Raw genomic sequence first — 13,999 nt, forward strand, 5'->3', positions numbered from 1 at the left:
AAAGGAGAGATGAATACCATAGGATTGGATATGACCCACACAGGCAGACAAGGATGGTGCATCATTAACTGCCTTATAGTCAAAGGCACCAAATACAACATTGCCCTGAAACAAACTCCATCATGAAAATACTGTGCAACAACAGCAAGTACAGCGCCCCAAGCAAACACACAGAAATGTTTAGATATCTGACTCATGAACAACTTAAATCGCCCTATGCCAACCTTAATTTAACTGCTCCTATCTCTGAAAATGAGTTTGATGCAGTTATTAAAGTGATCAAGATTGGTAAGGCTGCTGGACAAAATAAGATATTCCCAGAACTCATTACTAAACTCAGAACCACAATGAAAAGATAGCTTCAGAAATTCATGCATTAATGTCTAGAAAGTAACAGACTTCCAAACTTTTTGAGAAAAGCTGATATCACTGCTACCATGAAACCCCATAGAGCACCAGAAGATCCAAAGAGCTACCAACCCATCTCACTATTCATTACATACAAACTCATGGAGTGCATAATCCTGAATAAAATAGAGAACATCTTTGATCCCCAGCTCTCAAAAGAACAAGCTGGCTTTCAGGAAAAAGTGGTGTACCACTGACCAAGTTACATTACTTACATTTGACATAGAAAACAGATTTGAAATGAGGCAGAAAACAAGCACAGCCTTTACTGACCTTACAGCTGCCTATGAAACTGTATGGCACCAAGGCCCCAACTATGGCAGTCTCTATACCACCTGACTGCAAGCAATGCACTTTCATCATAAACAATTTCCAGCAGATCATTCAAACTCACTTCTAACCAAGGAGTAAAAAGAAGAGTACAAACTCTGAAGAACTGGAGCCTTCCAGGCCCAGTGCTAGCACCAGTATTTTTCAATGTACATACCTCTGACTTCCCCATACAACATCCAAGTGATACATGTATGCTGACTACATTGCCATAGCAGCCCAAGGAAACGATATGACAGAACTGGAAAAGATACTAAGTTCCAACATGGAACTCTTCATCACTGACTATCTCCACAAGTGATGATTAATGTTGAGCATCAATAAATCAGTATCACCACTCTTCCACCTGGCAGCAACAGAGTGGGCCGACTGCTGGGAAAGGTCAGATTTATTCCTACAGCATTGTATACCAACACAAAATGAGTCCCCTGCTGAGCATGACCTTGACAGAGAAGTGTAGGTCAAACTGAACAGAGATCTGTATATGGAAGCTTCACAGTAACGCTTCACAAGATGAACATCTTGGACACCCCGCTGTGTGAATGCAGTGTCCAACGAATAGCACAGAACTTAATCAAAAGCTGCAATCTTTACAAATGCCCAGACAGGGAAGAAGGAATCTGCACATTGAGTGATAATACCAGACAGTAGCTTATAGATCTGGATGTTGGTATCTGACACCATACAAAGGAGAGGGAGACAAGTGAAAAGGGAGAGGGGGAATTTGGTGAAAGTCTGTACTCCAGGACCTCATGAGGCACAACAACTACAGAAGTGACAGAATCACACTACATTTCCAGTAGCATGCAGAAGACTGTCTCAGTTTGACAGGCAGAAGTCACGGGGTAGCAAAGTGCCAAAAATACAAAGACAAATGTGTGAACACCACCGCCACGGAAACGGTTGTTGGTTGTAGCTGTGTTGGTCTAAGGACATAGGCAGACAAGGTTCTTTGGATAAAGGTGGTATCTTTTATTAAACCAACTGAGTAGTTGGAAAATTTGTTCTTTGCAAGCTTTTGGGTACAAACACCTTTCTTCAGGCACAGGGAGAGTTTCCACTAAGGAAACACATTCCAACTCCTGCTTTATATACCTCTTTCCAGCTCTGCTGCTAGGCTGATGCCTGCAGAATCATACTGACCAGATAAGATTTCCTTGCTAGCCTACCAGTCTAAAGACAGGATAAATTTTGTCAAAGTGGAGCATGTCTCTGGAATACCATGCCAGGTTCATCAAGTGCCTAAATTACGATGAGTCCAAGATGTGCTCATTAGACTAATCTGCCTACAGATCTCGCCCCTCTTGCTTTGCACTTCCACCATATCCCCATACCTGGCAACAACAGGGGGCATGTAAGGATACGGGCATGTGGAGAAAGTATTTGTTTAGTATAGTGTAACTGACATCTTAACATTTTTTGAGATTCTGAGTCCCTCCCCTGCCACAAACTCTACTCCTGACAAGAAGAGTAAAGCTAGTAAAATTCTAACAACTAAGAGAAATTACTTCTTCTGGATGGTAGCAGAGGTAAGCAGCAAAAGGATGCTCAGCTTCTGTAGAAAAACCTTTCCAGGGCCCCCTCTACATAGCAACAGGAGGAAGAAGGCAGAATCAAGTACCACTTAAGCCAGGGGTTGTAAAGGGGGTATTTGGGAAGGCCCTAGGGGGCACGTGCAGGCAGGTGGGGTCAGAGCACCACCACCTCCCAGGAGCAGGGCCGGAGTGGGAGCGAGGGCAGCAGATGCCCTCTGGGGGCTGCACAGGCACCACCCAGCCGGCTTTTCTCTGAACACCTCAGATACTTCAACATCCTTCTTGAATTGCAAACATCAGGACTGGGCACAATATTCTGGTAACAATCACATGAGTGCCAAATATCACCTCTCTACTCCCTAAGGGCCCCCTCTCCCACCCTTTAGAAATACCAAGTGTTAAAACTTTTGGTCACAGCATCACACTGGGAGATCCTGTTCATCTGAACATGATTAACTACAATGACACCTCTAACTCCTTTCTGAACACTGCTTCCCATGTTGCAGTCCCTCACTCAGTAGGCATCTATTCTCCTCCTCCTCATATTTGACCAAACTGAAATATTGGTTGTCTGTCCATGTTGCAAGGCAGACCAGATTGTCCTTGATCAGTGAGCTTTCCTTTTCATTACTTGTCAGTCCTCAGATCTGTGCATCAACTGCATTATTTTAGGTCACTGGTAAGTAACTTAACATGTGGGCCAAGAACCAATCTCTGTGAAACCCCATTAGAAACATTCCTTATTGACAATGATTATCAGTGTACAATTACATTTTGAGACCCGATTAGCAGTTTAATACATTTAAAGTGTACCTACCACATTGATTTTACTGTTCTAGTTTCTTAAATCAAAATGTCATATGGTACCAACTAAAATGTCTTACATAAATTTAAGTATATTACACCAACATTTACCTTTATAAGCCAAAAATGCAACCTCAAAAATATCAAGTTAATTTGACAAAATACTTATTTCCACAAATCCATGTCAACTGGCATTACTCCAATTGGACTCTATTAATACTTATCAATTGACTACCACATCAGCTGCTCCCTTATTTTGGCTGAAATCACCTTCAGGCAGACAGGCATATAAATTATACCGGTTATCCTGGATACCCTTTTAAATCTCTAGCATGGCTTTCTTCCAGTCCTCTGCAATTTGTCCAGTATTTCAAGACTTACTAGAAATCCACAAAAGAAAGTCCACAAAACTGTCACCACCTCATGCTGAATTTTTGGATGCAAATAATCTAGACCTGCTGACTTTAACATTTATATTTATTAACTACTTAACTAGTTTAACATCTTAATTACTGCTGGATATGAAAATGTTTATCATCAGATAATATGATAAATATGAATAAATCTGTCTTTTTTCTAAGCACAGAACAAAAGTACATATTGAATATTTGCCCCTGTCAGTTCTACCATGTCCAGCCAGCAATGGAGCAATACATGTTAGCATTTCTTTTGTTACTTGTCCACAACTGTGGCCACAGAACTCTCTTGGCATCATTCCCCTTACGTAGTTCCAGTGGCTGTGACTTTTGCAGCATAAGTAAAAATGACTGATAATCTTGGCAATAGTGGGTTTAATCACCTGGAACAAGGAGGCTGGTGCTCTTTAGTGTCTTTCAAATGGCTTTCTATTTTTCTGAGGGGCTGAGCTGTCCAGAAGGAAGGTTTTTTGTGGGGGAGAATCATCTGCAAGAGTAGCTCAGAGATTCTTCAGCTAGACCTAAAAAGCTTCTGCCTTTTTGCGCTCCAAATTCTGAAGCAGTTGCATTTTGGATATCATGTTTAATTTGAAGAACTAAGGGTCTAAATATCTTTCCAAGTACCAAATGCCTTACCAGGTGTACAGGCCATTAGCACTCTGAACACTTGACACCTTTTCCCATGTTAAGATTCATTAATATTACATGGCAAAGGTTAGAGTTGCCGTGAAAACAGACATGAAAAGAAAAATTTTATGAAGTGTCAGCCTAAAGAGGTTCCATAAAACCAATCTCCTTCTCCACCCCCTGCCCCCCCCCCCCCACCCCCCGTCCCACCACCGCGCTCCCTCGGCGGACCCCCCAGCTGACAGACCCATCAGGATCTTCCCAGGAGTTCTTCTTTAAGCCGGTATTCCAATTTCCCTTCGAGATACATGGCTCACAATCTAGATCTTGTTCCTTGTGGTCTGGGAATGCCCTGGACACCAGATGTTGGAAGGTATAGATAAAAATAAAAGGTCCTTGGAAGGATCCCCCTTTTCTTTTTTCCAGGGTTAGGGTTAGGTTTAGGGATGTTGAAGTAGCAAACACAGGAAACTGCTTCATGGCCTAGGATCAGCTATTTATTCTTACAGTATGCTCAAAGCAAATTGGACCAGACCTTAGTTATCCCTCCTGTACAGCTAAGCATAAAGATAGACTATTGGATCACAGAACCTGAGCTGTTGTGTCTGTTTTCCCCTTCATGACTCAAAGACCTCAATCATTAGTATAACACAACTTTAACCATGGAGTTATAACCAATCCTTCCATAATGTCATTTACAAACAGATTTTTTGCATTAAAATCTATCACTTCTATACTTAATTTCTCACCTAGTTTTTCCAGAAGTATTTTTAACAGCTTTTCGGAATGACTGATTTGCTGAGGATCTTGCAGACATAGTTCTAGGGGAAGAACGGACAAAACTGGCTGGTGGTGTCTTGGGGATTTTCTTTACTAAATGATTTACCCACTTCTTCTGGTCATCCTGACAGGATGCCAATAGCAACATATCCCTTGCTGAAGTTACATCGTAACTCACTATAAAACAGAGAAGACGAAAATTCAATAAAAACAAGACAATCTTGCTCATAATAATTTATAGCAATATGATAACATTTCAGGAGAGAATTATGGAATCTACATGCCTTATTCACAGTGAAATGGGTTACATGTTCTTAAAAACATGTGACGACTATCAGAGGAACTGCAGAAATTAACCAAATACCTTCATAAATCCATTGACAATAATATTAATGTGTGGACAGCAACTTAATTTATCCTCATTTCTGTCCTAGAACACCAATATTCTGAACTGAAGGGGATAGCTAGAGCACAGACTAGCACTGCTTTGGAGAAGCATGGAGGGACAGTCTTCTTCTGCAGAACGCAGAGCCACTCTATGGGTGCTGTAAATAGCTCTGACCCTGCAGCAGCCCCCTGCCACAATATTCTATATACAAGGTTGCAAGGTTAGACCAGAGGACCAGAGCACCTCACTAGCAATTCTTTTGTATGGCCCATCCTTCCACACGGTCCTGTGAAATCTCACTCCTGGTGCAGTTCTGCTGCAGGTGGTAATGCTCCTCTACAGAGCCAAAAGCAAACTTTCCTTTAAGGGAAATATGCTAGTATCTTAAATCAGTTTAGATTTTTTAACTTTAAATATAATGTATTTTTCTTTGCAGCTGGTAGATTAAAGAAGATGGGTAGAATATTCATAGAAGAACTTTCAAAATACACAATAGGTCTAATTACTTACCTTTGCATGGAGCAATTAATTCCTCCTTTTTATCTAAGTGGTCTTTATGGCACTTAACATGGCATCTTCGACATTCCAGTGCAGGAGGGGGCTTAAAAACATGCCAGAGGGGTTTGGCACAGGCCTCACAGTTGGCTGGAAAGTGGTATAATGTAGGAATAAATTCATGACCTTTGTGATTTAGAAAATTTGTCTTTTCTGCTGGCTGCGTTGATTCTACTTCCAATTCTTTCCTGCATTCACCCTCATTAGCGTACAAAATCTAGCAAAACATTGAAGAGAGAGATGTTGTCATGTCAAACTACTGCTGAAGCACTGTTTATCTTTACATACTGGTCACAATAAGACTTGACAGACTTTTTAGAAGACACACAAATGGTCTTGATACTATTTAAAATTAGGGAGTTTTTACCTGGAATATTTTAGGGATTTCCTCAGTTTCTGCTCTATATACATCTCCTTGTGTTACAGGTCGGACATGGAAGAGTTTACTGAAATTATAAGAATCAGATCTCAAATATGCTGATAATACTACATTAGTTTATAAAACCTATCATACTGCTCTAGATACAGATTAAAGGTTCAATCTTATTACCCTGACTTTACATGAATAATCCTTAATCATGCAAATACTTCCATGTCAGGGCCACAAAATGGTTTTAGTAACATAGTATAGGAACCTGTCTACACAAACAAGACCTAAATATTTTTTAATATGGGAGGAGCTCCATCTTATTCTAGATACTATATGCATATACAGATTTACTTGTGAAGATGGAAGAGCTCCCTTAAATTAAAAAGGAATGCTGTGGAGCTTAAGTCACTTCTGTTACTTTTTGATAGCTTCTAAATTGAAAGACATTTCAGCTGCAATGCAGTTATCATTTTTCCAGTTGGTGAACTGCAAATGCCAGGGAGTCATGAAAGGCAACGGGTGCTTGCTAGCTGTTGGACATCTAATATAGCCTAAAGCAAAGAATCTCAATCCCCCATTCCCTGCACACCCTTATCCTTAACCTTTACAACTGCAGTTCACCCATTTTGGGAACTGCAACCTAGACAGCATAAGTCAACCCAAAGGGGAAAGGATCAAGAAGTCCAGGTCATGGCTTCAGTTTCCCTTTAGCCTCCCCTGCACACCTGCCTGGCATTGAGCAGGGAGGATACTTGTCATATGAAGATATGGTGCACTGCACACATTCCCTTCTCTCTGAGCTCTGTGGAATGGTGTGGCTGCATTACGTGTACCTATGGCTAATCACACTGCCACTGTATTAACCTGTATTTATTTTTCTTCATTTATATTTTATCCAAATACAAAGTAAACAATCATTTAAGTCTAAAACTTAAAAAACAGAAACAAAACCATTCCCTGGGGCTTGAAGTTTTGAAAATTCATACTCATCTGCCTTGCATAACGGGAGATCCAAGATTCTTTATAGGATCTTGATTCTGAGTTTCTAGATTTGCTATCAGTCATTATATATAAACAGTTCATCTCCTGATTTTATCTCAAATACACAGCAGCATTACTTACTCTATATCTAGTACCATGGATGGATTGGACTGGTCCTTGTCCTTTTCATCATTATAGAACAAAATCTTTTTACTGCTTACTACAACGTACTGAAAGGAAGAATAACAGTTTTAAAAATCTATAAGGCTAACCATTACCTCACTCTATTTCTACACAGACAGACTAAGTCCAACTAAATAGAGGTTTTATATTAGTGACTAGAATTGCCTAGTACTGGAATTATTTGGGAAAACTACTCACAACTTACATTCACAGGAAAGTTCCCTGTTCAAGACTGGATCATCCCTGACTAAACCATCCCAGACAAGTGTTCTGTCTAACCTCAAACAATTTAGTCAGGGATGATCCTGCCTTGAGCAGGGGGATGGACTACATTACTTCCTCAGATACATGTTACTACTACTAAGTTCCTGCTGTGAAAACTGCTGTATCGCTGAATTATTCCCTACAAAGGAATCCATCATTTGCTGACAAGGCTGCAAGTCTCTCCTAGAATACAGATGCAGGACAGAGCTGTTTAACTTAGGGTGCAGACAGAAGTGACATTTTTTGAGCGATCTGAACCCTGAAAGCACTCTAGTCGTGTCATAACATGTGCATGGCTGCCGAATACTTTGAAAACGTTCAATCATGTGAAAAATTAACCCTGGTTAAATCACATTATATTAAGGCGCTCAAAAGCAGAGCCCCTTAGGGAACTTGCATTTCCTCCAGATACCTGAAATGAAAGTGCTGTTGGTTTTCCATGTCTGTAAGAAGCCTGAGATTCTAATCCAAAACCCATTTAAGTAATGAAATTTTCATTCACTACAATGATTACATTGTTAGCATACTGGGATAAGCACATGAGGGTCAGTAGGTAAAAAAACTAACTGAATAATTTTAGAGATGATGATGTAACTCTAGGTATCAGAATGACACCTAAATTTTAGAATCTTCTTGCTCTTTTAATGCAATAATCTGTGTTTACACTAAATTACTCATTTTTTTTCCTAAACATGAAAACAAAAAAAAGTCTTTTCATACCTGCTTCTTCCAGCCATGTCGCTTTATGTTTCCCTTGTTTGGTACCGAAAGCCAACCCTCTAGTCTCGACTCTGGTTTAAAAAAAATACATATAATTTTTATGTGTACATATATATATTATAGAGAAAACTAATATTAAAAAAATCATGCAGCAATAGGCAAATACCTAATAAACCAGCAAAATGGGAAGAAAAAGCGCAACTAAATAAAACTAGGAAATAAGCATTTCTATCATGCTTCATCAAAAAACAATACTTTATGGCCATATAGCGATTACAAAATGGAAAGCTGTTTGCCATAATGCTAACTTCTAAACACTATTAAAAAAAATTTTTAAAAAGAGCCAGGCAGGACCTCCGTTTGAAAAATACGTTGCAGCTTCAATGGAAAATGATTAAAAGATTCTTAACAAAATGATTTAACACTCAGAGCAGCAATATGATGATAATAGCAGAAAGATGCAGCAAGTGAAACAAACCAGAGCCACAGTTTACAAAAAAGGGAGAGTGCAGGAGAGCAAGCAAAGGTACACAAGTGTCCCATTACTCACAGAAGATAAGAATAGAAGATAAATAAATAAGGAATGCAGGAAGAATCAACTAGATATAAAGAATGAGAGATAAGCATTTTATTCCGTTTCCAAAGGATAGTTTTTGGTGAATATTGTGCTAAAGTATTCTCCCCACATTGTAAGCATCCTACATACCATTGTTTTGAGCATTCATAAAAAGGAACTGAGCTTTGCCACACAGACATTAAACATTTTGTTGCCAAACACTGATCATGGATTTTAAAACCTCTATTTATTTGATGTTCTATACTTGCTTGGTATATTTAAGTACATTTAGAACTGGATAACATAAAAAAAAACCTGTCTAGATTCCATCAACTGCAAATAACAAAAAAGTTTACAATTATATAATTATAGTTGTATTAAAAAAATAAAACAATCATCACAGAAGTAGTTAGAAAAATGTGAGGACTCCCGCAATGTGCAGACTGCCTTATTTATTCCTACTACTCTTTTCAACCCACCTTTTGCCTCTCAGTAGTACCATCCTTGTTTTTTACCTTTGTATTTAAATTCTGTTTTATTTTAAACCCTTCTGCATCTGAGGAAGTTGGCTTTTGCCTAGAAAAGCTCATGTCTTCCTGTATCAGTCAGGTCTAAGTCCCCTGGGAGATGTTAAAATAATGGTGCAACTGGAATCTGAGGAATTTTATGCCCTATCCCAAAAATCATGCATTCAGCAATGGCAGATGTTCATGGCAGGATGCAGCGCTTGAGATTGATCATAAAATCCTTTATATCCCAATCCTGCAAATCAATTGAGCATTGCAATGGGTCACAGGGCTGCCCGCCCCTCCCCCCCGTCCAATCCCAAGGACTCGTCAGGGGAAGGGAAGGTGGGGACTATGATCCTGGCTCTAGGCTGCCCCATGCTTCATCCCAAAGATAAGCTTGTCAGGATGAAGTATGGCATAGACCAGGGCTTGGCAAAATATGGCCTGCAGGCCATATATCGCATACATGTAACACCCACCAAGACCCTAAGGTGCCACCCTGCCCTACATGTAACCTAATAAATAGAACATAATCAGATCTCTGATGAAAACAGGTGCTCTCCATTAAGAAAACATTTAAGGCATGGAGAGATCTTAGCAATGCTTGCATCATAGTCCAACCCACATGGTATGGTATATACAAGTCTGAGATTGAACATTTTGTACGCTGACATGATTATTGGGAATGATTTACTGTACAAACAAATGAAGCCAAAAGCTCTGTCTCATAAGGGCACTTGAGGAGTATCATAGCTCTGCTCTTCATTCATTATGAGGTGCCAAGATACAATTTGGATAGCGTAGCTACCTCCGTTTATCCGATGGGTAGTTTGACGTTTAATATATGTGTCAAGTGCTAACCTACTCCTAAGAGGTTTACAAATCTTCAGTGAAGCAGACAATGGTCAGTATCATTGAACAGCCATCTACCATCAACCCAAGCTTTTGTTTTATCCAACTGTATGCTGGGTAACACAACCATACTTAGGGCAGGGCAGAGCCAGGCTGCGGTAGGACAAAGACTACCAGACAAAAGCTACTGACTTGCTAGCAACTATAACCCCTTGTAACACGCACAGGAAAATTAAGAATGAAAAAATCCAATGAAAGGGCAGAAAGAATTAAAGATGTTAGAATTTGCTGTTAGGTGGTGGATGTTTTCTAGACAAGGAGAGACCATAGCAGAACCAGAACAGATGGGCAGAACTGGTGGGAGTGCACTAAGATGCTAAACAACCTGGAGAAACACCAACTAAAACCCACAGAACTGTTGGAAAAGATGAGGAAACCAAGACAGGATCTTTTATGAAAGCACTTATTTTTCCACTCAAAGTAACTCTCTTACATTCTACCTATAAATAAAGTGAGTATAGCTCAAGAATTCCTTTGCAAAGGCTAGATGCCTGGGATAGTCCTCAGAAAGTTAAATGACAGTGGGATTCTCCAAAAAGTTGAGCTTTTGAGAGTATAGATGCATATCTTTGGACACTCAGCACTAGCTTTGGGGCCTGATGTAGCTGGATCAGTAGACTTCACATTAAGCTTGAGGTATATGCCTGAAAGGTCAGACACAGAAGCCAGTATCTGGATGATTAATAAGCTTATGGAATATAAAGACATGGTTCCATGCAGCAGATGAGTGACCATCCAAACAGTACTGCTCTGCCACATACCGTAACACCTCAAATGCCATTCCTCTCTGAACCAAAATTAATCTTTTCTATGGAGTCTTGGCCATACACTGCTTTTCTTTGTTAAAAGCAGGTGGCAGCTAACAAAATTAACAAGAGATGTTCCAAAGAATCTCTGCTCCTTGGAGGGGAAGGGGGTTGAGGGGAAGAAAAAAAAAAGTAGAGGGGATTGTGATTACCAGTGAAGGCAGTCCAAACTGCATCTACACCTAAGTATCACAATGAAAACCAGGTCTCTTGAAAATGTTCAAAGTCCACTGTAGAGACAGTAATGAATACAGTGGCAAATGATACATTGTTCAGGACTGACTGTGCCCCCTTGGCTTAGGCTGACAGTAACTCTTATATTTTAGTTCAGGGAAAGGCAATCAGTGAGAAATAAACAGCTCTTGTTAAGAGATTGCTTTATTTATTGCTTTATGTGAATTTTAAAGGCCACTTCACCTTCTTGGCCCACTTGATACTTCAGTAACAGTATGCCTTCTGAGAAGAGGACCATCTCTTTCAAGGTTGAAACAGCAAAATTGAAACGAAACAGATATGGTTGAAACAGCCTCAAAACGAAATGAGGCAAGTCGAAACGTTTCGCCGTTTTGATGCCATTTCGACGCTGTTTCAACATTTCGCCCATAGGCTATAATGAGGAAGGTCAAAACAGCCTATAACTTGGTCATTTCTACACAGATTTGGATAAAACTTGCAGAAATAATAGCCCCTTCTGATGGCATAAAGCATGCCAAGTTTCAAGAAGATAGGTACAGGGGATTCAGAGAAACCGCTCCCCAAAATCTTGAGAGCCAAACTTGTGTTAAGCCACAGCAGGGTCAAAACTACAGGAATGCTAGCCCCTGCTGAGGCCACAAAGCCTGCCACGTTTGAAGGAAATAGGTGCAGGGGGTTCAGAGAAACTATACCCCAAAATCCTGAAAGCAAAACTCACGTCATGTGTATGTGTTATACCACAGTGGGGTGAAAACTGCACGGGTCACACACAGTGTCACCTATGTCACGAGTTTTGCTTGTCCGCAGCTTGAGGTGCAGTTCCTCCCAAACCCCTGCACTTATCTCCTTGAAACTTGGCAGGCTTTGTGGCCTCAGCAGGGGCCACCACCCCTGCAGTTTTGATCCCACTGTGGCTTAACACATACACGTAATATGAGTTTTGCTTTCAAGAATTTGGGATGCAGTTCCTCCCAAACCCCCTGCACCTATCTTCTTGAAACTGGGCACACATCATGCCTTCAGAAGGGGCTACCCTTCTTGCAAGTTTCATCCAAATCGGGCCAGAAATGACAAAGTCATAGCCTGTTTCGACCTTCCCCATTATATCCTACGGGCAAAACACTGAAACAGGGTCAAAACAGCAAATGTTTCGACGAAACGAAATGAAATGGAACAGCCGTTTTGACTCTAAACAAAAGTCGAAAAGAAACACTGTTCTGTTAAAATGTTGAAACACTGGTTGAAACGAAATACTTCTGTTTCGCACAGCCCTACCATGCACCAGTACAGGCTTGGGACCAACTAGCTAAGCAGCAGCTCTGTGGAAAAGGACCTGGGGGGTACAGTGGACAATAAGTTGGATATGGGTTAACAGCATGCCTTTGTTGCCAAGAAGGCTAATAGTATACTAGCCTGCATTAGAAGGAGTGTTGCCAGCAGATTGAGGAAAGTAATTATCCCCCTCTATTCTGCACTGGTGAGGCCACATCTGGAGTACTAAGCCCAGTTTTAGGCCCACCATTACAGCAAGGATGTGGACAAGTTGGCAAGTCCAGTAAGTGAAACAAAAATAGTTAGGGAGCTGGGACACATGACTTATGAGGAAAGGATGAGGGAACTGGGCTTCTGCAGTCTAGAGAAGACTGAGGGGGAAATTAATAGCAGCCTTCAAGTACATGAAGCACTGTTTCAAAGAGGATGGTGCTTGACTGTTCTCAGTGGTGGCAGATAACAGAACAAGAAGAAATGGTCTCAAGTTGCAGCAAAGGAAGTTTAGTTGACATTAGGAAAAGCCTCTCTCACTAGGAGGACAGTGAAGCACTGGAATGGGTTACCTAGAGAGGTGGTGGAATCTCCATCCTTGAAGGTTAAGGCCTGGCTCAACAAAGCCCTGGCTGAAATGATCTAGTTACGGATGGTGCTGCTTTGAGCGCAAGATTGGACTAGATGACTTCCTGAAGTCCCATCCAACCCTAAATTTTCTATGATTCTGTAAAGAAGGCTGGTTCTATAAAAGAAGCCTGGAATATAAAAAATGAAGTGTTAAGTGACAACAGATAATACTAAAGGAAGGGAAAAGACTCTAAAGTGACTAATTAATATTGTGAACTTTATAGATGACTTGTAGATATCCGGAAAAGGAAGGAACTTCTGATAAGAAAACGTAATGATGGATTCTATGCTCATGGCCAACCCATGAGTGACAGCTCTGATAGCCTCAGAATTTGCAAGGATGGAACAAGTATAAAAACCACTGGATATTCTGACTTAGAGGGGAAAAAAGAGAAAAAAATCTGCTTTCTAGGCAAATTGACTAGTATATTAGCCAATTTAGGAAGAACTTCAAGCCTGTAAATCATAAGAGTACAAGAGTTTGTAAAAATGAGTTCACTGAAGGTAAACATGGTTGAAAATCTTAACACTTTTCATATAGGAGATGCTACCAAATAGGGCTTTGTGTCAAATAATAAGCTGAAAAAACTAAATAAAGCTTAATTCTCTGAATTCCTTTCTAATACTTTTAAAAATGGAGTAAATTAAGAACTAGAATCTATTACAAATAGCCCTGAAAAAGACCTGGATGCTCATGACACTGGAAGACTGTAGAGGCCCCTAGAATCCAAGGGCGATATTAAGCATGAAATGTATCTACATAGCTA

The 13,999-nt window shown here is 40.3% G+C and overlaps 1 protein-coding gene across 2 annotated transcripts in view; it reads right to left on the minus strand.

The window, feature by feature from the left end:
• Positions 1–13,999, minus strand: part of ROCK1 (Rho associated coiled-coil containing protein kinase 1) — a 135,140-nt gene that overhangs the window by 8,153 nt on the left and 112,988 nt on the right. For both annotated transcript variants that reach the window (XM_006027930.3, XM_006027929.3), the window contains exons 28-32: positions 8,362–8,432; positions 7,336–7,424; positions 6,211–6,289; positions 5,799–6,060; positions 4,870–5,077 (exon numbers count right to left, since the gene is read on the minus strand). In XM_006027930.3, coding sequence (XP_006027992.1) covers positions 4,870–5,077; positions 5,799–6,060; positions 6,211–6,289; positions 7,336–7,424; positions 8,362–8,432 — 709 coding nt within the window. The remainder of the gene's footprint in view (positions 1–4,869; positions 5,078–5,798; positions 6,061–6,210; positions 6,290–7,335; positions 7,425–8,361; positions 8,433–13,999) is intronic.

Source organism: Alligator sinensis, unplaced genomic scaffold (genome assembly GCF_000455745.1).
Source record: "Alligator sinensis unplaced genomic scaffold, ASM45574v1 scaffold677_1, whole genome shotgun sequence".
Classification (NCBI taxonomy): Eukaryota; Metazoa; Chordata; order Crocodylia; family Alligatoridae; genus Alligator; species Alligator sinensis.